This window comes from Podarcis cretensis, assembly GCF_951804945.1.
Source record: "Podarcis cretensis genome assembly, chromosome: 5".
Classification (NCBI taxonomy): Eukaryota; Metazoa; Chordata; class Lepidosauria; order Squamata; family Lacertidae; genus Podarcis; species Podarcis cretensis.
In genome coordinates this window covers 36,417,021-36,442,724 of record NC_137174.1, presented here as the reverse complement: position 1 = coordinate 36,442,724, position 25,704 = coordinate 36,417,021, and the positions used below count along the sequence as shown (strand labels likewise).

The 25,704-nt window shown below is 41.9% G+C and overlaps 1 protein-coding gene and 2 long non-coding RNA genes across 3 annotated transcripts in view; 1 reads left to right on the top strand and 2 right to left on the bottom strand.

Moving 5' to 3' along the window:
- The window catches only part of LOC307216339, a 265,091-nt gene that overhangs the window by 211,341 nt on the left and 28,046 nt on the right, over window positions 1-25,704 (bottom strand). The window lies entirely within an intron of this gene.
- The window catches only part of LOC307216358, a 42,788-nt gene that overhangs the window by 8,751 nt on the left and 8,333 nt on the right, over window positions 1-25,704 (bottom strand). The gene's annotated exons all lie outside the window — the stretch shown is intronic.
- On the top strand, window positions 7,170-8,697 carry CH25H (cholesterol 25-hydroxylase). Its single transcript, XM_079976529.1, has one exon. The coding sequence runs from the start codon at window positions 7,231-7,233 to the stop codon at window positions 8,188-8,190; it is 960 nt and encodes a 319-aa protein (XP_079832655.1). The 5' UTR covers window positions 7,170-7,230; the 3' UTR covers window positions 8,191-8,697.

Below are 25,704 nucleotides of genomic sequence, written 5' to 3'. Positions count from 1 at the left end.
TTTTCTTTAAAAAATTGCATTGATGTCAGTCCCTAGTTGTTGGAATGCAAGATTTGACCATGTATTAGAATGTTTTCCTCGGTGAATCAGGGCTGAAGTTTCCACTCTCCATAACTGCAAAGAGAAGCATGGAAGCAACAAGGAAGACAAAGGGGGCACATAATTCTTTTGCAGTGCTGCTACATTCAGTCCAGTAAATATTGCCACTGCAAGGGCCTAAAGTGACATCCACTCCCACCCTCCTTCTCTTCTATAGCCCCTCCTTTAACCCCCCCCCCCAGCCATTTACCACAAGCACAATTGCTCATGAGAACCTTCCTCCAACCTACTGTATATTCCCCATCTTTCCTCCCAATGCCTCATCTTTAATCTCCTCAGTGCTAGAAACACCACCTTCCAGATCTACTTGACCTCTTCTCAATTCCTCCTCCTCTCCAGCTTTCTCTTCCCCTTGACTTCCAGCCAGTTCCACTGTTCTCTCCTCTGGTTCCTTCTCTTTCCTTTCCACCCATTACCAGTGGACTAAAACTGTTATATTAACCTGTTCTCGCTTGCCTCTCTCTTGCCCCCACTGCCACACTGTTTTCTCAGAGCAACTTCACCCCACCCCTACCATTAGAACCTTGGATAACAACCAATGAAAACAGAGTGATGACACCTTACAACTGATATACTGTATTGGCCTAAATATAAGCCTCACTTTTCTTCCAAATCCCGACCGTGAAAAGTTAAAGTACAGCTTAAATTCGCAAGCTTACAAAAATTGGCTTTTGCGATATGATTGCGGAAACAGACATACAGTAAAATGGAATGAGTGTGAGTGCCTGTGGAATTTTAAGGGAGCAGCTTATATTTGAGTATTGTCTTTTTTTTTTTTTCTCCCCCCCTTTCCACTTTTAAAGGTGTGGCTTATACTTGGGTGTGGCTTATATTCAGGCCAACACAGTAAATACACCCACACACCCATAAACACCCACACCCACCAGGAACCATACTTGCAGTTATGAAATAATGAAGAAACCTGTGCACTATGCATAATAATAATATTAACAATAATAAATAATAAATTTTATTTATACCTCGCCCTCCCTGGCCAAAGCTAGGCTCAGGGCAGGTAACACCAATAAAATTACAACAAAAACATAATAGGGGGGAAAATAAAGCAATTTAAAAAGCAGCCTCATTTTAAAAGTAGCCCATAGGTCAAAACCATAAGGGGAGGGAAACTTAAGGGTCAGACTGAGTCCAAACCAAAGGCCAGGTGGAACAGCTCTGTCTTGCAGGCCCTTCGGAAAGATGTCAAGTCCCGCAGGGCCCTAGTCTCTTGTGACAGAGCATTCCACCAAGTCAGGGCCAGTACTGAAAAGGCCCTGGCCCTAGTTGAGACCAATCTAACCACCTTGCGACCTGGGACCTCCAAGTGTTATCATTTGTAGACCTTAAGGTCCTCCGCGGGGCATACCAGGAGAGGCGGTCCTGTAGGTATGTGGGTCCTAGGCCGCATAAGTTTCTAGGTTTGGGGGGTTTGGGAGGGTGCTGGGATGGATCCAGAATTGGCTCCCACAGTCACTTATGGACTCATTGTTGAAACCGTGTTTATGGAAGACCATCTTACTCTGCTACAAGTGGTCGCCAAAGAAGAAGGAAGAAGGAAGAAGGAAGCAGGAAGCAGGAAAAGAAGGAAGAAGGAAGAAGGAAGAAGGAAGAAGAAGTTTTCCTGTAGATATGATACTCTGGAAGTATTTCTCCAAAAAAGAGATGGTCAGACAATCACTTTTAGTCACAAAAACCACACGGAGCAAGAAGCTGTACAAGACCAGAGAGAAATAATGCAATTACTTGGGTATCCAAAATGTCAGAATTTCTGTAGCTTTAATTTCAAAACCGATGACAGGAATGTCTATAAGAATAACCAGTTGTGTCAGAAATGCTTGACAATTCAGAACAAGTGGTTTAAATTTTGGATCCAAGAGTTTTTATTTTACATTAATTAATTAAATTTCTGTACTGCCCTTCATACGAGGATCACAGGGAAGCTCACAGCATAAAAACACAAAAATAGTAGCAAGCCATTTCCCAGTGCCCACTCCTCAGTATCCAGGCAGTCCCTGGAAGTTCCTAAACATTGATCCACTGTCTACAAAGGAAGACTTTTGGGAGTGGTTAGACATCCCTGTACCTTGTTATGCATCAGTATTAGGTAAAGGTAAATGATCCTTGGATGGTTAAGTCCAGTCAAGGGAGCTGGCATTTGTCCACAGACAACTTTCCAGGTCATCTGGCCAGCATGACTTCACTGCTTCTGGTGCAACAGAACACCCTGATAGAAGCCAGAGTGCATGGAAACTCCATTTACCTTCCCACCGCAGTGGTACCTATTTATCTACTTTCACTGGTATGTTTTCAAACTGCTAGGTTGGCAGAAGCTGGGACAGAACAAGGGGCGCTCACCCCATCACCTGGATTCGAATCGCTGACCTTCCAATCGGCAGGCCCAAGAGGCTCATGGTTTAGACCACAATGGCCCATTTCCTTGTGCAACCACTCTACACCTGCTAACCTCCCCATCCTTTTAAATAACTGCCTGTTCATTTTCTCCATCAGGTTTCCTTGACCGAGGTTTTGGTAAAGAACACGTTCTTTGGTACCTAGAAAATGCCAGTAATTCTGATGCTAAGCTCGCACTGTTAACTCTTTTGAGCATTCTTAAATCAGAGGTGGGGATGGAAAATCCTTCTGCATTTCTGAGTTGGGGGTGATGTTAACTCAGTACTCTTGCTGTCAACCTCTGCCATAGAAAACTGGCAGGCTTAGAATGGAATGTATAGTTAATTAATGTAATGTATCTGTATTACATGAAATGGGTTGAGAAATGGCCTTGGTCCAGTATTCCTGAAGGAGCGTCTCCACCCCCATGGTTCAGCTCACTGAGGTCCAGCTCTAAGGGCCTTCTGGCGGTTCCCTCACTGCAAGAAGTGAAGTTACAGGGTACCAGATGGAGGGCCTTCTTGGTAGTGGCACCTGCCCTGTGGAATGCCCTCCCACCAGACATCAATGACATAAACAACCATTTGACTTTTAGAAGACATCTGAAGGCAGCCCTCTTTAGGGAAGTTTCTAATGTTTAATCTTTTATTGTGTTTTTAATATTCTGCTTGGAGCTGCCCAGAGTGGCTGGGGAAACCCAGTCAGATGGGTGGGGTGTAAATAATAATAGTAGTAGTAGTAGTAGTAGTAGTAGTAGGAATAATAATAATAACCTCCATACTATAGTGCCATTTCATCAAGACCTCCCTAAGCCTTCTCCTAGCCAATGTAACCTCTAGCTGTCCCAGCAGTGATCCAATGGAAAAGTGGTACCAACAAACACAGTACAGTGGTACCTCAGGTTACATATGCTTCAGGTTACAGACTCCGCTAACCCGGAAATAGTGCTTCAGGTTAAGAACTGTGCTTCAGGGTGAGAACAGAAATCGTGCTCTGGTGGCGTGGCAGCAGCAGGAGGCCCCATTAGCTAAAGTGGTGCTTCAGGTTAAGAACAGTTTCAGGTTAAGAACGGACCTCCGGAACGAATTAAGTACTTAACCCGAGGTACCACTGTATAGCAAACAAGTGCACTTACGAAAGGGGGGAAGTGTTCTGCAAGCCCCCCTCACTCATTGTTTAATTTCTACATTTTCTCATATATACATATATATATATATATATATATATATATATATATATATATATAATTCTTATCAGGTAAAATTTATACCATCTTACTATCTAATGCATATGGTAAAACTAAGGGGGGGGGACAGGAAAGAGAAAGGCAAAAGAAAAAAGTAACAGGGGAAAGTATAGAAAGAGATAAGGGAAAAAAGGAGGACACATAGAAGAGAGAGAAAAGAAAGAAAGAAAACCTCACAAATATTCTAAAATCCCTGTATTACATTTCACAATATGGACACTTCAGAGCAACATACTTAATCCTTAAACTCTGGTTTCTATTCAGATCATATATACTTTTCACCTTTTACTAAGTAGCTTTCATTGTAATGGCGAAATCATTAGTTAAAGATCCTAGACATAGGAGTTTTTGTTGCTTTTTGAATCTGATAGTGCTGCCACTTTTTGCTTTCATTTGGATACCTTCCTGGAACAAGCTACTATTTAAAGTGAGTTGATGCTATTTGCCATCAAAAGATGCAGCTGTGGCACTTACAAATGGTGCTTTGTACCTGCTCTGTAACATCTTTAGACGGAGGATGCTGCTTTTGCAACATGTATGAAAGAGAGAGAGAGAGAGAGAGAGAGAGAAACAGAAACAGAAACAAAGAGAGCCAGAGACAAAGAAACCTTTTGCTAATGCCTGAAAGCAAGATTCCCAATATCTAGCCAACCCCCTAATGTAGCTTCTTTTGCAGAAAACAAATGTGATTGCTTAAGCAGAATGACAATAATTTCTTGTGTGAAGATGGAAAAGCATGCAAGCATCAACTCTAGCCGCTGCATCCACCAGTGCAATCATGTTACACAGAAGACCTTTTTTTAGAAAGCAAGATTTTAGCTTGGGGCTTCGTTCACAAATGACTGTATAGTGTGCATCATGTCAGGTACACCCAGTAGGTGGCAGCAGAGTGTGTAGACAGTGTCTATAGGAAAGCACTGAGATCTGGGATGTATCTCCTCCCACCTGCTGAACACGATAGCTCATTCACAAGTTCTGTTTGGTGCAGCAGTTGCTTGACCCATCAGAAGGGCCACATTTTCAGCATTTGTTCCCATTCTGACATAATCAGGCATGTTAAGTCAATCACCCATCTCCCACTACCCTTCTGAGAAAAACCCCACCCCACCCTCCCACTATAGATAAGGGTCTGGTGACTTCGGTTTCAGTGTATCTGAAGAAGTGTGCATGCACACCAAAGCTTATACCCAGAACAAATTTAGTTGGTCTCTAGGGTGCTACTGGACAGATTTTTTTAAAAAAATTAAATTTATTTTGACATAGCTCATATGTAATTTTATTCAATGGGTATATATACAATCAGATGCAAAGTGATCCCCAGTGCCAGCTGCTCAAAAACTGAGCACCCAGTAACCTGTGACGCCAATTGAGTAGAAACCAGAGTTACTAGGCCCCCCCTTGGTCGTCCCCTTCCGAGTGGTTCAGAGGCCTTGATTTCTTAGGTGTGGTAACCATCAAAAACTATGTTGTCAGTTGCCCAAGTTTCCTGCAGCATTATTATGTCAAAACCCGTTATATATTCACGAAATGGCTGGTCCCCTGGTTTGTTGGCCCAACCTGCTATGTTCCATGAGATAATGTTAAGGCTGCACGTTCCTTAACTGGCTTGGCTTCATTGTGGTGGGGAAAGTTCATACCCAAGTTCATTTTCCTGGATTCTTAGTGAAACAACTTTAAAGGCAGTTTTTACCCAGATTCTCTTCCACAAAGTATTGTCTAATGGCTCACCCAAATCGTTTCCCCATCACGTCTTTAGAGTTGGATAGCAGGGTGGAACCAGTGGCCTTCCAGGAGTTTTTGGACTCCAACTCCCATCAGTCAACATGGCCAATGATAAGGGATTATGGGACTAGGAGTCCAACAGCATCTAGGATATGGTTACCAGATTTTTTCCAATGGTTTTTTTTATTTTTTTTAAGCTGAGTAGCAACAGTAGTGGGGATGGTGAGGCAAAAGACCCTGGGCCCAAGCATGCATGCATATTGTATAAAGGTGCAAAGCCCTTCTTTCGCACCCTGTGAAACATAAATGTGCAGTTTTTAAAAACTGGGCAACAGCACGCCACACGCCCATGACTCCCAAGCCTCCCCTGATCTCCTGCCCCCTTCTTGCTTTGTTTTGACTGAAGGGGCAGGCTTGGGAGTCACAGGTGGGTGGCGTGCTGTTGCCCAGTTTTTTAAAAAAACCCCTCTGCGCATTTATGTTTCACAGGGTGCAAAAGAAGGGCAGAGAAACCACGCACCTTGTACCCCCCTGGGCCCCTATGTAAAGGTGAATCAACCTAATTTGAACTTTCCAAAACAATACATGAACTGAAACACAGTCATCCTTCAGAATTCACACTTCTCCGAATTTTGCAATGCAGTTCTCTAGCCACCTGTGTACCAAAAAAAAAAAAAAAAAAGGAAAACGGGTAAAATGTTGATACAAATACATACATGAATGAAAACATGCAAAAATACACTGTAGCAGGGGAAATGGCTTTGCAGAAATGCATATACAGTGGTCCCTCTAGTTGCGGACACAATCCGTTCCGGGGTGCTGTTCGCACCCCGAAAAGTGTGCAACTAGAGCGGCGCTTCTGCGCAAGTGCAGATCACAATAGAGTGCTTCTGTGCATGTGTGAAGCATGCAGAACGCTTCTGCGCAAGCACACGTGGCAAAACCTGGTAGTATACACTTCCGGGTTTGCCGCATTTGCAAGCCGAAAAGACACAACATGAAGCTAATGCAACATGAGGTATGACTGTATTAGGCAAAGTTGCATACAATTAGGAGAAATTCACACTCAAATGCCGGTGAGTTTTCATGTAGACTATTTTCTTAAAAAATCACAAACAGATGTGGAAATGAAGTGTGCCAAACTTAAGACTGGAAAAATGGGGGAAAGAAACAAAAATGGACATGATTGCCTAGCAGCCCTAGTTATCTGCTGATCCCTATTCCAGATGGGTGGGGTATAAATAATAAATTATTATTATTATTAGCTGATAGGAATTGAAGTTCAGCAATAGCTGGAGGGCACCTCTTTGGCTACCCCTGCTCTAGTACATGCCAACAGTTGAGAAGCCAGAAGTTAAGTTTCCAGGTTTTGTTTTTAGACTCTCGTGCTTTCAATACATCTCACAAATCTGAGAATGTGATTCACTTCTTTCCCAGTTTTTGAAACACACCCTAGTCAGACTCTACTCATTTCATTTGCCTGGAGGTTGTGCACGCGTTCCTCTTTTATTTCCCTATGCCTTTGCATCCTGCAGAATGTCATTTCTTTCACAAACTAGCTTGGATAAGCAACAGGCTATACAGGCTTGCGTCCAATGGAAAAATCCAATGGAATGTGCAGAAGAGGGGGCGTGGCCAAGGGCAGCTCAGCCAATGGGAAATGCGTGAAATAAGCAATGGGGAAATTCCTTTGACACGTTTTGCTTTCTTTAACTTTGAGAAAGAAAGGAAACTGCACGGGTTAGTTAAAGGAATTTCCTCCCCCTTCTTTTGTGATGTCATATGAAGGAGTGGATGAAAGAAGGCTAGTTAAAAGTAGCCCGGTTGCAGCAGCAGCAGCAGACAGACAAGCAGCGGCAGCAGCAGCACAAGGCAACATGAACTCCAGTGTTCAGAACAGAGAGCTGCTCAGTTGTGATGGGCTGGAGGACAGGGAAGGCATGCTGACTTTGCAGCCGGTCTGGGACTTCATTGTAACGCAGGAGGCTTTGCTCAAGTCACCCTTCTTCCCAGTGCTGTTCAACTTTACGCTATACACAGCTTTTTGCCTGCCATTCATCGCTCTGGACTTCTTCAGCACTCGAGTCCCAGCCTTGAGAAAGTACAAAATCCAGCCCCAGAGTTCTCCCACTCTGAGTATGATGGTGCTTTGCATGACTCAAAACGTCTACCACCAGCTGGTCTGCATTTTCCCAGTGACTGTCGCTCATTGGTACTGGAGACCAGTGAGTTTGCCAGTGAAAGCTCCTGCCTTGCCAAGGCTCTTGCTGGACATAACGCTCTGCCTGCTGCTCTTTGACTTCCTGTATTTCCTGTGGCATCTGCTCCATCACCGGGTGCCATGGCTCTACAAGACCTTCCACAAGGTCCACCACAAGCACATCTCTACGTTTGCTCTCACCACCCAGTACGCCAGCATGTGGGAACTGCTTTGGCTGGGTTTTTTTGCGGGGATCAGCCCAATGCTGTTGAAGTGTCATCCTTTGACGGAGATGACATTCTTCGTTGCCAACATCTGGTTTGCGGTGGAGGATCATTCTGGCTATGACTTGCCGTGGTCGACCCACAGACTGGTCCCATTTGGTCTGTATGGAGGAGCACCACACCACGATCTCCATCACTTGAAGTTCAAATTCAACTATGCCCCATACTTTACCCACTGGGACCGTCTCTTTGGAACGCTTAGCCATGCTGTCGGGGAAAATGACATGTCAGAGAAGCTGGCCAGAAGCTGAGTTCAGCCATCCTTTCCAGATTAACCATCTGGAAACAAACCCACACCACTGCACTGCATTTATTTATATTAATGTATTTATGGAACAGTTTTTGTGAAGTATGCATAGCCCTATGGTTGTTTGGAACAAGCAGTTTTAATGAAGCTATCGGAGAGAGGCTATCACTGTGAGTCCATTTTCTTTTGGCTATCCAAGCTTTTATAAGGCTAATGTTTATGCTCAATGTGTATGTAAGAGAGTTTTTGCTTGCTGAAATGAGAAGATGAGTTGTGAGAGTCAAATTAATGCTTATTATGATTCCTATGGAATATATCTTGGCTTCATATTGGAAATAAAATATGGACACACAAAGAAAAATGAAGAAGAAGAAGCATCTAACCTGATAACATTTCTGATGACTGTCAATAGATCTAATGGATATGTGATTTGTTATAATTTGTTCAGTCAGAATTATTTATGTTTTATTATTTTATACTGGAAAATTAAATATTTATATTGTTCAATTTTCCCCTTTTGTGTTTATTTTCTACACTATTTTTCAAAAGCAATGCATAAATTTTTCTAGGTGACCAATTTGACAACCCAATCTTATGCATGCCAACCCAAAAGTGACCTTTATTTATTTACATTTGACTTACTCCCAAATACGTGTGTCTAGGATTTCAGTTGTAGATCCACACAATAAAGGATATTCAACACACATTTAAAGCACATGGCTTCCTCCAAAGAATCCAGGGAACTGTAGTTTCTGCCTCACAGAATTACCATATCTAGCACTCTTAACAAACTACAGCTCCCAGAATTCTTTGAAATATGTCATATCAAATGTATAGTCTGCATACACAGCAGAAAGAGGTGATACAATTCTCAAGTGGCAAGGTGGACCACACCACTTTAGACTGCATGGGTTCCACATGTAAAAAAGCTTCCTAAAATTAAAACAAAAACACAACCTATTATAACCAGCCCACTTCTTGCCGTGTTGATCTTCTACCTGCAGCTTCAGGAGAGCATTAAATCATGTGATATCCACCCTCCCCCGGTAGTCTGAATTTGAAGAGCCCAACTACCCCTTTAAAACCTTATTGTGTCATTCTGCTACATGTGAAGATCACGCCTCACAATGTAATCCTATGCATGTTTACTCAGAAGTAAGCTCCCATGAATTTTCAATGGGGCACACTCTTGGATCATTGCATGAAGAAAAAGCATCCTCGGTTTCCTAAACTGTGATTTCTGCCATCCCCTCCAGCTAATCACACTGCATTTAAAGTTCATTCATAGGGATATGGACTACATCAATGGCAGAATCTGGAAAATATTCTTTTTAGGAAGGGAAAAAACCAGTAAAAGCTCCTTCCTAAATATCCTCCTTCCTAAACATTTGTGCTGGCCTATTTGCATACGATGCTGGTGTACCGCTGTTGCAGTGATGCTTATATAGCTGTTTATAACCTGTCCTAAGCATTGTGGTGCAGCCAAATTAGCATTTTTCTATAGGGACAGTTCCTTTTTAACTTCCAGTATCTCCCCTCTCATCTCTCTCTCTCTCTCTCTCTCTCTCTCTCTCTCTCTCTCTCTCTCATATCTCTCTATCTATCATCATAATCATCTATCTGTCTATATCTATCTATCTATCTATCTATCTATCTATCTATCATCTATCTATCATCTATCTATCTATCTATCTCTATCTATCATCTATCTATCTATCTATCTATCTATCTATCTATCTATGTATCTATCTATCTATCTATCTATCTATCTATCTATCATCTATCTATCTATCATCTATCTATCTATCTATCTATCTATCTATCATCTATCTATCTATCTATCTATCTATCTATCTATCTATCATCTATCTCTATCTATCATCTATCTATCATCTATTTATCTATCTATCTATCTATCTAATCATAATCATCTATCTATCTATCTGTCTATCATCTATCTATCTATCTGTCTATCTATCATCTATATCTATCTATTTATCTATCTACCTATCTATCATCTATCTATCTATCTATCTATCTATCAATCATCTATCTATATCTATCTATCTATCTATCTATCTATCTATCTATCTATCTATCTATCTATCATCTATCATCTATCATCTATCTATCATCTATCTATCTATCTATCTATCTATCTATCTATATCTATCTATCTATCATCTATCTATCTATCTATCTATCTATCTATCTATCTATCTATCTATCTATCTACTATCTATCATCTATCTATCTATCCTCTATCTATCTAATCTATCTATCATTTATATCTATCTATCATCTATCTGAAATAATTCAAAACAGTAAAAGAAAAGGAGAAAAAGAAAGGACCGGCAATAGCAGAACATAACAGAACATAGAAGAAAAATTAATGGAAACTTCCAGTGCAGCAGAATTTCTCAGACTTTGGGCTGAGACCCACACATGGGACTTGAGCCACTTTCAGTTGAGTCTCAATGCCACAGCCTACAAATTGCTTCCTCACTTACCTGCACCATCCCCGCTAGCCATGTCTTTCGGCTGGACCAGCAAGTGCTTGCATGCTGGTAAAGATGGCTGAGAGACAGAGAAGTTTGGGAGTGGGGTGGAAATGGAAGGATTTAATAATTTCCAAAGACAAATCAGATATCAGTAGAAAATGTCAGTAACTGCCAGCTGTAGTATGGCAATCTCTACCTCCAGAATTCTGTGACTGTTGGGCTCTCAGTCGTTGTCAACCTTTCCAAGTGAGCCCTGGGGGTAGAAAGTCTGAGAGCCCCTGCAGTAGAAGGTTTGGGGGGAAAGGCATCCTATAGAAATGATTAACAAATATTGTAATTAACTCGGCCCTTCAATTTCTATTTCTACAGAGATATTGGTGGGTGGTGGGTGGTGGGCAGTCTATCTACACACTTATGGGTGGATATGTTTGTATGCCCCTCTTTGCAGTTGTTGTTGTTAAAATTGGTATACCACCCTTCATCCAGCAGTTTTTATTATGAAACATTAGCCAGAGAGACATGGGTTTGCTGTTTTCATATGAGTTCATGGCTAGCTCTGTGGGGATTTGACCACTGGAAGCAATGATCAGAATCCAGCACTGAAACCACTTACTACATACCCGCCAACATTTTAACCCTCCAATATCTGGGACATGGCTCTGTTCCTGTGTGAGTCATGTGACCCACGCAAGATCACCTAGCCTCAAAAATGCATGGGATCACAGCCTCACGCCATATCATGGAGATCAAAAACACACGTTTTGGGGCTCTGTGATCTCACACTAGGTCACGATCCGGCATATTCTCTCCCACACATTTATTTCTGGGCTCCAAGATCATGCATTTTTGGAGATCCACGGTGTCCAAAAACCGGATGCCCCGATTTTATCAGGCCAGTTGATGGGTATGTTACTACACTGACTCATGTGTCTAATGCATCCGTTCCGCTTCAAGAAAACAAGCCTTTATGTTTTGAAATTCCCAAATCTAGGAACATAGGAAGCTGCGTTGTACTGAGTCTGACCACAGGCCCATCTTGCTCCATGCTGTATCTAAATTGTGCAGCTGTTGTTCTCCTGGGTATCAGACAAGGGTCTTTCTCTGTCTTACCTTGAGATGCCTGGGACTGAACATATCCTTACTGGACTCAGTGCATCTATACTGGAGATTATTGGGTTTGGATCTGGGACCTTTGATCTCAAAGCATATGCCCTGCCACCGAGCCATAAATCAGATGATGAGACCTTTAGACACACTTCTTATATTTTAGTACAGCACGTTTCAGGACTGGCACCATATTGTAGCTATTGGGTGGTTTTTAACTGTTTTAGTGTTGTGGCTCACCCCTGACATGGATGGCACAATTTTCTTGATGTCACTCCAAATGCCTTCCTTAAGTCTGGGTTGGTGTTACCTTCGTGAGTAGCCAAAGCTCACCATGTGTGATTATATCTTCTGCATGGACAGCTCTAAAAGGTGCTGCAAAGTTTAAGTGGTGGCTGTAAAGTATAACTGGCCTGTAAAATTGCCTGGGTGGAGGCAGCATTTAAATAAAATAGATGGGACCTGAGTCATTTGCAACATGGGTGCAGCACCCATGTGAAAGGTCTCACCAGAGCCCTGTTTTCCAATCCTGCATCAGAGACCACATTCAGAGTTGTACAAGGCACAGGAGACTTGCACACACAGCTTTCATATTCTCACCCAGCTTTCTCTGCCTAGGCCTTGCAACAGGTAGATAGCCATGTTGGCCTGCCATAGTCGAAACAAAATAAAAAAAAATCCTTCCAGTAGCACCTTAGAGACCAACTAAGTTTGGCATTGGTATGAGATTTCGTGTGCATGCACAGAAAAGCTCATACCAATAAGAAACTTAGTAGGCCTTGCAAGCTCCTTTTGCCCGAGGCATGAAGAGTGGTGATTATCCAATCACCACTCTTCATGCCAAAGCACTGAAGGGCTAGTTGCACTTTTTTTGTATTTGAGTAAAGGTGGAAGGCTAAGAAGGGCAAATAAAAACAGTTTTCATAGTTGCAGATGACCTTTGTGGTAGAAATAAAGTGTGGGGAACAGAGCGATGTACATCACTGTTTTGATCTACTGGCTTCTCACACTGACTGTGTTGTCTCTCAAGCCTGCCCCTCCCTTGCACTCATCAGCAGAGGCCCTTCAACCATCATCAGAGGTCAGATTGGTTGGAGTGAAGGACAGGGCCTAGGCCAGGAAATGCAGTTGGTCCCTCTTTTGGTGTGCTGGCAACATCTTTTTGTTCTGCCACAACTTTGACTTGGTTTACATTCCTCTTCCTCTTCAATGTATGGGTACTGTTTTTTGGGTTTTTTAATCTCTTTTGTTTTGGTCTTTTCTGTTTTATGGATTGCATATTGTTTTAATTGATGGTGTACAACTGAAAGGTAGGACATACACTTATACACCCACCACTTAAGAGTACAAATGGACTGTGGAAGTAATTAAGATAGCTATCTACTGATCTTCACAGCTGCTCTGTTGGTGACTTCCTGGATCTATGGAAGACTTCCTGGATCTATGTAAAAGCAAGTTGGATCTTCATAGGTTTGTGCGTCACACACATACATACCACAGCCATGTGAGGAACAGCTTACCACGTAGAAGGTTGTCTTCTGGTTCAGCATGGAGCAGAGCTGGGGAACCTGTGGCACTCCTGATGCTGCTGGACTAAAACTTCCACCATCCCTGATCACTGGCTATGCTGAATGAGGTTAGTGGGAGTTCTAAAACATCTGGAGGGTTCCTCTGCCCTAGCACAGAATAAGTGAAGGAGGCACAGCTTTGATGGAAAGCTGACCAGTGGGTCTTCCCCTATGCCCAAGCCTCAGATCAAGGGGGAAATGATTTACATTATGAAAATAGGTCAAACCACATAGGCATGGTACTTCCTGTTTGACATGCTTAAACCAGAAGCTGTCAGAGATTTTGTAATAGTTTATTCTATTTCTCTTTGTACAGTAACTAGTCATTCACCAAATGTGAACACTTTCTGCAAAGCTGGTGGGTCTGCCACTGTCTGCCAAGTGGTGGGTGTGCTGATGGTTTCGAGTTTTGATTGCTCATGCTGTTGTTGCCAATATATCCCTACTTTTAACAAATCCAGTTAAGTATCAGAAATAAAAACTCCTAGAGAGTTCACACCATCTATATAACGTTAAAGGCAACATGTTTGATCTTGCTCTGCTTTCTTCTTTTCGACAGTTTCGAGACCTGGAGCCTTGAAAATGCTTTGCCTGGTAATGGAAAATTATTAGAATATTTCATGCAGCTAGTGCTTTTCACAGGTATTTGAGCAGGATTAGATTTAGGGACTGAGACCCAGGCTCAGCTGACCTGGGCAAAAAGTTCATATTTACTTTTAGAACTGACCTGGGTTACCAGGATTTCGATGACATTTTAAAAATGGTTGTTTTTCACAGTGAAAAATACAATACTGCTGTGCATTCAAACACTGTACTTGTGATAATTCTAACGTTATCACAGTGTTAGAAAAGTTGAGTTCCATCCCCCTCCCCACTGTCTGCCAAGTGGTGGCAAGAGCCCCCAGGCACTCACTCGAGGTTTGTGCTTCGTTGGAGAACTGAAGACACAGTGGAGACTGCAGTCTCCAGTTAACACAGCTGATAGTCATAGAACATGGAAACTGTAGTCCAATAACATCTGCAGGACTACAAGTTAGGCTGTGTCCAGGTGGTAGGCAGTCATGATGCTAACTCAGCAGTTGTGCACTAAATTAGCAATGCAGAAAGCTAACCACATGGGAACATATAAAACCTGCACATGAAACATAATGCAAGAAGTAATTTTCTATGTAATTTTTGAACAAATCACTCCTGATCTGCCCATGATCTTGAGATGTCTTGGGTGTCTTTTGCCTAAATGCCACCCATTGTAAAGGGCACCAGGAAGTCAGAATCTGATTATATGCATCATCACTACTGGAGCTCGTGGTGTGTTTGTCTAAGCAATCTGAACAACATCTGAGCCACATCAGAGAAAGAGAGAGAGAGAGACAGAGAGAAAAGCAGTTCAAATCCTGTTGGGGAAAAATATAAGAGGGAAGGGGCGCAGTGAGCAGTGACATCAGGCACAGATGGTGGGTGACAACACTTCCTCCAGGTAACAATGGTGATTACATTCGACTTGAGGGAACTCAGCAGGGAAGGGGGAAATATTTCAGCTGCTGCTTTTCTCTGCAGGATTCTTTTAATAGTATGGATGTCCATAAAGGAGGAAATGCAACAAGACAAAGAAGATGAGATGCTAGCTTTTGTGTGTGCATCAGTCACAAGTGTCTGATTTTGTAGGTCCATTATAGGAGCATGCCTGAGTGTACAGGTGGGTCTCAGTTTAGAGCAGTGGAGGCTGGTCCATTTGGGTACATGAGGGCACTGCCCCACCAACCTCAGTCAGTCCTGCCTGCCTGCCTGCCTGCATACAGACAGCCCAGGACTTGACAACACCTGTCAACTTCCCCTTCGTCCTTAGTCTCAGTGTTGCCCATGTAGAATTCAGCAGCAAGGAGGAGGATGGTGGCAAAACTAGAATTAGTTGTCTCTGCTTGCTATTGGCTCTGGTTCTACCTCCTGTTTTCTGCCCTACCAGTCACAATGGGCATCAGCCACTAGTTCAGAATATCTAAATGCATCTATCTAAAGGCACAAGCAGAACTGTGAATGAGCCCTTACTCCCATCCCTGGCTACCTCTAAGGGCTCATCCAGATTTCCTTTTGTGCTGCACGTGTTTGAGTGTTTCTTTCCTGGCACTCACAGAAAATCCAATTGTCATTTGCTCCAATTCAGCAGCAAAGCATAGGGTTTCTCGGGGAAAGCTCTGGGACAAACAACAACAACAATCACTGCCCAGAAGTGGAGTTTTGAAGCCCAGACCTGTGCCTAGAAACATGGCAAAAAAAGGAAGTCTGGATGAGCCCTAAATCTTATAGGAAGGTTGAATAAAGTGCAAAAGCAAATGCTCTTGTGATCTACGACTCTCAAAATTTTCTGAAGCCTTTAATTATGAACTCCAGTTATCGCTTGATCTTTGCACCCTAAAGGTTTCTTCTAATAGTGCCTGCTGCTTGCGTTCACTTCCTCATGCCATATAAGGGCTGCAGGAATATTGTAATGTGATCCTGAGGCAGAAAGGTGCAGCTGGCGGGGAGACAGGTCTCTCTAAGCAAAAATGTGGGAGTTTCTACAGAACCAACCAGCAACAAAAGAAAACTTCCTGTGCCGGCATTCATCTTTGAGGAAATTGGCACCCTTTCATATGACCTTTCAAAGACTCAGGAAGGAAGAAGAAAAAATACTGAACGCCTAGTTGTATCAAACTAGGACTTGGGAGTTCAATTTCCCACTCTACCATGAAGCTCACTGGGTGACCTTGAGCCACTCTCTATCTCACAGCCTAACCAACCAAAGACGGTTGTTGTGAGGATAAAATGGAGAGCAGGGAGAACCAAGTGTGGCACCTTGAGGTCCTTGGAGGAAAGGGAATGAGCCTCCATCAAGGTAATACATTTTAAAACATAATCATACTACTTTAAACAGGCATGCCTTCCCCCAAAGAAACCTGGGAACTGAGGTTTGTTGACATTGATTGCCAAACCACTCTGCTAATTATAGATGTGTGAGGGGAATACATCTCTTAGCACTCTTAACAAACTACATTTCCCATGATTCTTTGGGGGAAGTCATGATTGTTCAAAGTGCTCAGAAACTGTGTTAAATGTATAGTGCAAATGTGGCCTGAATTTACATAAAGGAGTCTTTAAGACATATCTTAAATGAGAGAGTGGCCAATGATGATTTCTTAGTTGAACATTGAACCAGAAGATGATGATGATGAAGAAGAAGAAGAAGAAGAAGAAGAAGAAGAAGAAGAAGAAGAAGAATTTATACACTGCCCATCTGGCTGTGTTTCCCCAGCCACTCTGGGTAGCTCCCAACATAATATTAAAAACATTAAAAACTTCCCTAAACAGAGCTGCCTTCAGATGTCTTCTAAAAGTCAAATGGTTGTTTATTTCCTTGACATCTGATGGTAGGGTGTTGCACAGGGCGGGAGCCACTACCAAGAAGACACTCTGCCTAGTTCCCTGTAACCTCACAGTGAGGGAACTGCCAGAAGGCCCTCGACACTGGACCTCAGTGTCCAGGCTGAACAATGGGGGTGGAGATGCTCCTTCAGGTATATTGGGCCGAGGCCGTTTAGGGCTTTAAAGGTCAGCACAAACACTTTGAATTGTGCTCGGCTTGAAAACGTACTGGGAGCCAATGTTGCTCTTTCAGGACCTGTGTCATATGGTCTCAGTGGCCACTCCCAGTCACAAATCTGGATTAATTGTCGTTTCCGGGGCACCTTCAAAGACAGCCCCATGTAGAGTGCATTGCAGTAGTCCAAGTGGGAGATAACTAGAATATGCACCACTCTGGAAATACATAAATATATAAAATCCTGAAAAGTAAATGGTCTATTGAGGAGGTATTCTCACACAGTTCATTCTGTTCCTGGATGACTGCTGAAACACACAGGGCTCATCCAGACTTCTTTTTGTGCCACCTTTCTAGGCACAGGGCTGGGATTTAAAGCTTCATGTCTGAGCCTTGATTGATTGATTGATTGATTGTCCTGGCACTTTCTCCAGGAGTACCCACATTTAACTGCTATATCAGAGCAAACAGCAGCCGGGTTTTCTGCTGATTGCCATTTGCTCCAATTCAGTGGTAAAACATGGGTTTCCCCTGGAAAAGTGCTATGCCCAACACACACACGCACACACACACACACACACACACACACACAAAAAAACCTCAAGACACAGAGCTTTAAACCTCAGTCCTGTGCCTGGGGGACACAGTGCAATAGGAAGTCTGGATGAGCCTATAGGCAATTTGTGATCATTTCTCAAAACAAGTGTTTTTGTATCTTAACTCTTCCTCAATTTGTCCTGATATAACAATGTCACTCATCGTTTGTACAAGAGCAAAGAGTGAAGTTATGAAGTGCAGCGGATCCGGGTGCCATAAAATGTGCTCAAAGAAATGTGTTCAGCAAACCCGAGGGCTCAAACTTGAAGCCAAGGTGTTGACAGAGATGGGTGTTGCTTTCATTTAGGACATTTGGATGCAGCAGGAAATAGGAGTGGCTGTGAAGTAATTGACTGTACCTTCCAAACAAGGAGTGATGTAACTCTGGGTGGCTCAGCCTCACTCCCACCTCTGAAGCTATGTGGACCCTTGGGCATGAGAGCATTCAGGTCATCGCCCTAGGCTGTTCATATCATAGTGGGACATGGATCACTCTTGGCGATTGCATAAGCACACGAAGCAACAGGATGTGCAAGCATCCTGGGGACATGGAGCTGAAACAGCCACAACCTAAGAGGAAAAGGGTTTGATGAGCTGTAGAGCTTTGCATTTAGCAGGACCAAAGTACAAGACCAGATCTGAACATAATGCCATCATGAGAAAAAACGCTTTCCTCTTGGGTTGAAAAAGTAGAGGCATTTTAGCTGAGGAATTCACGTTCATAAGATATGTTCTTCAGAGCAGGTTGTTATATGGTTTTAATTATGATGGCTCTTTACCCATTGCTGAGTTTCTTGCATTTCTTAGGAATGAGTCTTGGTTAGGTGGACAACCACTGTGACTGAATTTGCACGCTTATTTTTTTATCTGCTGCACTTTCCTCAGTTTGCCTATGGCATATTTACTTATTCACCATGTTTGTGGCTGACATCCCAAACCTCAGTCCTTTCTGAGGCTGTGCCAAATAGGCTGTTTATTTTGTATACTGACTAATGCAACAAATGAACCACATGTGTGGCTGATGGCAAAAACCAAGCTACAAGGAGCTGGGGGTTTCCCACCCAAAGTTTTCTGGCATCTTCTTCCTCTGCAAGGCATCTGGACTCAATAAAAAGCTCTGAGGGGGCTTCAACTTAGGGCTCTGTCTGGCCATAGGCAGCTGCTTTATTCTCTTCAAAGTTCAGAGAAATTCTATAGGAGTACAGTATTGCTACACTGAGCACGGAACTTATTACGTAACTAATTCCCCCTGTCTTTGCTCCTCATAATTTGTAGCTGCTGGTGAGCATTGGGAAACTTGGTGAGCAAGATTTTTGTGGTTTATTCTGCTTAACAATACAGCAAAGAGAAGAAGTTCAACACTGACACCAGCTTAATGTTTGGGAACTACAGATAACCAGCTTCTAAGTTAGCCAGCAACCAGGTATATTTCCTGCTCATTTTACCTACTTGTAGTGAGGGAGAAATGTGCAGTATCTCTAGACAGTTTGGCTTTGTACTTTAATACAGTGTGTGTGTGTGTGTGTGTGTGTGTGTGTGTGTGTGGATTTGACTGAAGCACGGGTGTGGAAGAGGTGCTTAATCCTTTCTCTGTAGATCATTTTTCTGATCAACATTTGCTCGCTGTCCTTGTTTTCCTGCTTATAAGGAGAAAAATACTGGGGCCCGTCTACATTTTCTCCAGTGAGGACAAAAAGAGCTGGGCAGGAGCAGTTCTAATCAGAAAACTATCTTGGGAAAGCCTTAAAAACCCTTCCCCTTGGATCTGCTCAGATCAGATTCAAAGCCTTGCTGCAGCTGCATTGAAACAAAAGTTTAAAATGTGAGGAGACAGCGCACAATCTTCATGCTTAGCTTTGCCTTTAGCATCAATAATTTTGCTGAATACTTTTAATCGGGGTGAGTTCAGTAAACTGTTTCCACATTTAACCACACACACTGACCTACTGGCTTCAATCCACCATTTGACTCACCAAATTATTCCATACCACAACTCTCCCTTGCCAAAAGTTACCTGGTTCAGCCCTGCCCTTTGGTTTGCCCATATTGTTACAGTTGCTATAAGGGCAGAGGGAAATGTTCAAGTGCCTAGTGCTGCAGAAAGTCTGGCCCTTTTACAACCACTTGGCAGTTCACCTTGATGGCTCTGTTCTACCTCTCTAGCTGGAGGAACTAAGCTTCTGAAATCTAGTTACTGGAAAACCATATGAAGACAGAGCACTGTTGCTCTAAGGTCCTGTTTGCAGGCTTCACATAGACATCTCGTTGGCCACTATGACGGCCCAGTGCCAGACTAGATGGGTCACTGGCCTGATCCAGCAGGGTTAATCTTACATTCTTATTCCAGAATCCATTGCTCCCATAGCAAACAATTCAGAAGGAGGAGGGGGCCTTTGTTAGTATAGCTGAATGCACCAAGGCAACCCCAAAATCCAGAGGCCTGAACAATCAGTATTCCAGATTCTGGAGAAACTTTTGAGTGCATAGAACTATGTGAGTAAGGAGTTTGTGTGTGAGGGTGTAATGTCAGGGAGAGCACCTCTCTGCTCCTTTCAACTCACCAGCTGACAATACCTGAGCAGGGCCTCTGTGGTGCCTTATCACCTTAAAACCAGCCCACTGCTGACATTAATCTTAATTTATTTCTGAGACCCAAACTACATTGATAGTCAACAAAGGAAATCTGCTTTTTTGTCCAGGAATGGGTGAGATTGTCAATTTTTGTTCTTTCTGTTTCTCAGTTTTCCATCTTAAATTCAGGTCTCCACATCAATTTACATTGTTTTTTTGAAGAAAAGTCATTCTGAAGGTTTATCAGCACTTTAGTGCAAATTTCTAATACATACTTCTTAAATGCTGTTTGACCCAATATACCCATTTGTGCAAAAGAATTTTAATAAATAAAAATAAAATAGTAATAATAATTTCCCCTAATATAACACATGTTTTTCTGCTGTTTTTCACTGATATGTGCATTTTCATGCACTCATAACCCTAGTATATACATCTTTGTACACGTTACTTGGTTGCATTGCAAAATTCCCATGTGTGGATTTTGAAGGATGCCTGTACTTTGGTTTGTGTATTGTTTTGGGAAGTGCAAATTTGGTAGGTTTTCCTTTAAATAAGAGGAGAATTTAATTTCTCTCCTATCCCTTGTTATGTGCAATATTAGCTTAAAACCCGGGAATTTCCCAGGAAATTATAAGCACATTATTTTGGGGCACTTTATAAAACCAAATAAAGATTCCAGGCAATAATGTGCCTGAACAGAGAGTCATGTAATCGTCTGGCCCTGGTTTACTTTAGCAATATACTTCATTTGATTTTGGGGTGTTTTATGGCCTTGGGAGCTTTCAAAGTATACTTAAATATTTGTGCCTCAGAATGTCTCTAGTTATAAGTGAGTCATGTTTTCATTGGAACATATATGATAAGTGAATTGTGTTTTCATTGGAATATGTATAAAAGTTTTTCCAACATTAATTCTGGAAGAAACAATGGATGTAACTAATGAATTTTTCATTGCTTTTGACTAACACTTTGCTTGTTCAATCCTGTTACCCCTGGCAATTGAATGCTTCCAGAGAAATGTGGGTTTCAGTATGTAGATTGATTGTGAAAGGTCACAGTTCTTTCCATAGAAATAACAGCAATGAAGTTACTGGCATAAATATCTACCACTTGTATATAATTAGCAGCAATTCAAACTGACCAGCATTCATTCTTCCCTGATAAAAAACTTCATCATACTCCAGCATCCCTTACTTGCAGAATGTTAGTCTGGAAGGCAGATGCTAGAAGTAGTTCACAACTTGATAAAGTATAGAAAAAGGAGACATTTGAGCCGGGCAGAAACGGCTTCTGCAAATTCTCCATCCTATTTGGGGAGGTGTCAAAACTGACACAGGACATTTCATTAAATATTCCTCAGCTGTGTAGGATTTTTAAAGTAATCTGTGTTTGTATGAGGTAAATTAAGATATTTCCCAGAAAATTCATTTTGTGGGGGGTCAGCTCAGTTAATACTGGATGAAACTATATTGTTAGTTTATATTAATGGTGAAGAATGTTGCAGATGACTGGAAGAAAGAGGGACCATACTAGCGTTCTGGGAGAAATTATGTAAAAACAGTTTGCATTTACAACTGAACCTAATAAATTGGCCCTTTGCGAAACAATAAATGGACAAAATTTTGAAATCTGAAATTCTAAGAATTTTGTAGTGCACTTATGCAGCCAAGTAATGTGCATATAAATGCATGGGTCAGGGGAAATGTATGCATAAAAATGCATATTTTAGTGAAAACTGCTTTGTAAAAATGAGCACTTTTTCAAAAACTGCATACAAGCATGTGTATATGAGGAGAAATGCACACTGAAATGCTAACAAAGTTACTTGAGGACTTTTTTCTTTGTAAAAAATAATTGCAAACAGATGTGGAAAGTGGAGAACTGAACATAAGGGTGGGGAAAGTAGAGAAACCAAAATGGACAAATTTGTACATCGCTAGCCCAGGTCCTTTTCTTTCTTTCTTTCAGCAATATTATAAACAGATCTATGCTTAGCTCCACTTTATTCATCAGCTCTAAAGCTGTCTTGGGATGGAGAGAAGGGCTGAAGTCTTTAGTCACACTATGAAAGGGATGCCACCGGATTCTCACTCAGAGATCCCTTTTGAAGCACATCTGCCAATTGAAGAGAAGGGAATGATTTTGAAGAATGGTTTGCTAGACAAGTATTTTGCCTTTGTTAACAATAAAGATTTTTGTGACATCTTCCCACCAGCTCTTTCCCAAATATGGGACAGAATCAGGGTCCCAGCAGCAGTAAATCAAGAATACACTCAGTTAACAAATAATCTTTGTACAGCAAGCACCACAATTATGTAGACCTGGTTATTTGTTTGTTAATTAATTAAAGGCATTTCTAAACCATTTAGTATATTTTTGAAAAATCTCAAAATAGCATTCAAACACAAAAACAGTAAAATAGCATGATAAAATCCAGAACAGGAGCAATTGTGTTGTGTTCAAAAGTTATGTTTTCTATGTATTATTGGTTATAAAATAACTTTTTGGGATGTTGCTGCAGTTCATTTTAGAAATTGGGTTCCATACCTAACCGTATATAGAAGAAAGAGATGCAGTAGACTGCTACCTAACGGTCAAGAAAGAGCAACAACAGTAATTTCTTAGTATCCTACCATCAAAATTCCCATCTCAAGGTTTTAGGAGATGGATGACTATAGGATTGCAATAGTCTACCTTTAAAATAAAAATAAAAATGCTAGCAGTATTTGAGATGCTAGAATGTGTTTTTGCACTTACAAGGTTGCCCATGCTGCTTGCTTCTCCTTGATCCCCATAGCTTGGAGCCTGCATCTTTGTTCAGTGTATCCAGGTAGAACTGGAAATGGGTGACAACTAATGATCCTAAAATGGGGATGGAGACTGAATGGCCCTCCAGAGGTTACTGAACTCCAGCTCCCAGCAGCTTCAGCCAGTATGAACAATTGCCAAGGATGATGGGAGCTGTAACTGAGCAACAGCTGGAAAGCCACAGACTTCCCATCCCTGTCCTAAAATATGGCCCTAGAAACCAGACAATATCTGAATAGGAAGCCACATGCTTCTGAATACCAGTAGCTGGAAATGGCAGGAGAGGATTGTGCTGTTGTGCTGAGGTCCTGCTTGTGGGGTTGCGATACACATCTGGTTTGTCACTGTGAGAATAGATGCTGGACTATATGGGCCATTGGCATGATGCAGTAGGACTGTTTATATATTATTATGTACTTATATCTGTGTAGAATACATTAATACTAGGAAAACTAGAGAGGGTGACATAAATGTTCCATTGATTGTGAAAGAAAACTGCAGTGCTGTCTAACTTCTCCCTTTCATTTTTCTTAATTTTTTCCATCACCACAGACCCTCAAGACAGCTTACAATTTTTTTAAAAATCTACTGCGAAATTTCATTGAACCACAACTAAAACAACTCAATGCACCCCCAGAGAGTTGTGATCATCGCACTATTTCCTTCTATATATCCTGTTTGCTAACCTTACAATAGTTCCCTCTACTGTATAGCTTAAAATATAGCAACAAGTCTAGATCTGAAATGTCTGCATCCATTTATCATCTTTGTGGTTGGCTGTCATCACGGCTTATTTACCCACAGCATTGCAAAACTTTGATTGCTAGCCATGATCCTTACAAGAAAATGGTCTTTAATGGGTTGACAGCATTACGATGTATATTGCACAATTTGATGTGGTTTTGTGAGTGGAGCCAACTGGAAAGCCTTCACTTCTTGGCCCCATGTCACTTGTCCAAACAATTTTTGGCATTTTTTCTCTACGTTCATGTTGTGCTTTTAAAAATCTTGATTATTTGGGTCTAATATTTCAGGCAAGCCTTCTTTAGTTGAATGACCATGTGGCTTCCCATTGTGAGAGTGTCCCATGGTGAGCCTATGGTTCACATGCTCCTTTTCCAGCTTCGAGAAAACTGCAGTTTCTGTTTACAACTTTGGTTTGTTGGACTACCAAAACTAGGATATGAAACCATGGTTTGAGACTACCGGTACTCGTTCTGAACTTCCTCTCCCCATGCACAAAGGAGGAAGGGAATAGAGTTACAATGGGAAATAATTCTCCTAGCACATTTGAGCTAAATTGCCCCCAGCCAGTTGTGTTCTAGAAGGGCTAATTCCCTGAACCTGAAGAAGTACTTTGCAGGTGTGTATTCATGTACATGTCCCAAGCCAGTGTGGTAACAGAGTGAGAAGCTTGGTTGTTCTTTGGGGAAGGGCCATAGCTCAGTGGTAGATCACCAGTTTTGCATGCAGACGTTTTCAAGTTCAATTCCTGGCATCTCCTGGTAGGGCTGGGAAAGATTCCCTCTACCCTGGAGAGACTTTGCGAGAAGAAGAAGAAGAAGAAGAAGAAGAAGAAGAAGAAGAAGAAGAAGAAGAGTAGTAGTAGTAGTAGTAGTAGTAGTTTGGATTTGATATCGCACTTTATCACTATCTGAAGGAGTCTCAAAGCAGCTAACATTCTCCTTTCCCTTCCTCCCCCATAACAAACACCCTGTGAGGTGAGTGGGGCTGAGAGACTTCAAAGAAGTGTGACTGGCCCAAGGTCACCCAGCAGCTGCATGTGGAGGAGCAGAGACATGAACCCGGTTCCCCAGATTATGAGTCTACCGCTCTTAACCACTACACCACACTGTAAAATAGCTTCCTATGTTTCCTTTATGACTGAACTTAGTCAATGTGTATTTCACTTTTAAATTCATTTGTTTTTATTTTAGTGATTTGTATACTTCTTAATCACAGTCATCTCTAAGTGTTGCACATGAGACTCGACACAATGAAACTTGAAATGCGTTAAGACAATAAAATCAGAATTCAGCTGAAAGCCTGTTGGAATAATAATAATAAGAATACATTTGAAGCAAATGCCGGATGTTCAGCAGGGAAGGTGCTTTGAAGTAAATCAATTGGCAGAACCAAAATGCCTGGCAATTCATGACTCAGGAGTAGAAATATATTTTGTTTGTTTCTCAGCCTGAGTCGGCTCATGATATTTGTCGCACTGAGCCTTGTTCCAGCATTCTCTTTGATAGGAATGGGGAAACTGGGGCTCTCCAGAAATTATTTTTAAATCCCAGCCAGCATGGTCAGTGGTCAGGAATGATGGATGTTGAAGTCCAACAACATCTGGAGAACCACAGGTTCTCTGTCCCTGTTCACTGACATCACAAGGGATCTGGTTCCAGTATCTTCTCTGACATTACTGAGGATTCCTAGAGTGCCCACCTCATCTTTGGTTTCTATAAAAGCTTTCCCAAAGCAACTGGTTGGGCGGCTTATGCAGTTTAGTTAATTTTGCTCTCAGATTACTATTTGCCCTGTCTTTTGGTTTCCTGAGTACCCATTACTTCTGATAATGATAAAAAGTAATGATTTAGGCTGAAAGTATTGCATAAACAATACCTTGAAGTCAGAACTTATTTCTTTGCGGCATTTTCTTGGTATAGCAAGCAACATTTCAGCTGATGTCAGATTACGAATCTAGTTGGCTCTCTCTTTCTCGGTTCAGCTCATTACGAATGTTTTCCATTATATTCATAAAATAAGCTCTTCACTTCTGAGCTGCTAAGCCA

Bases quoted from the DNA above. Each gene is read 5' to 3' on its own strand.
- CH25H (XM_079976529.1), top strand. From the start codon at position 7,231: ATGTCATATGAAGGAGTGGATGAAAGAAGGCTAGTTAAAAGTAGCCCG.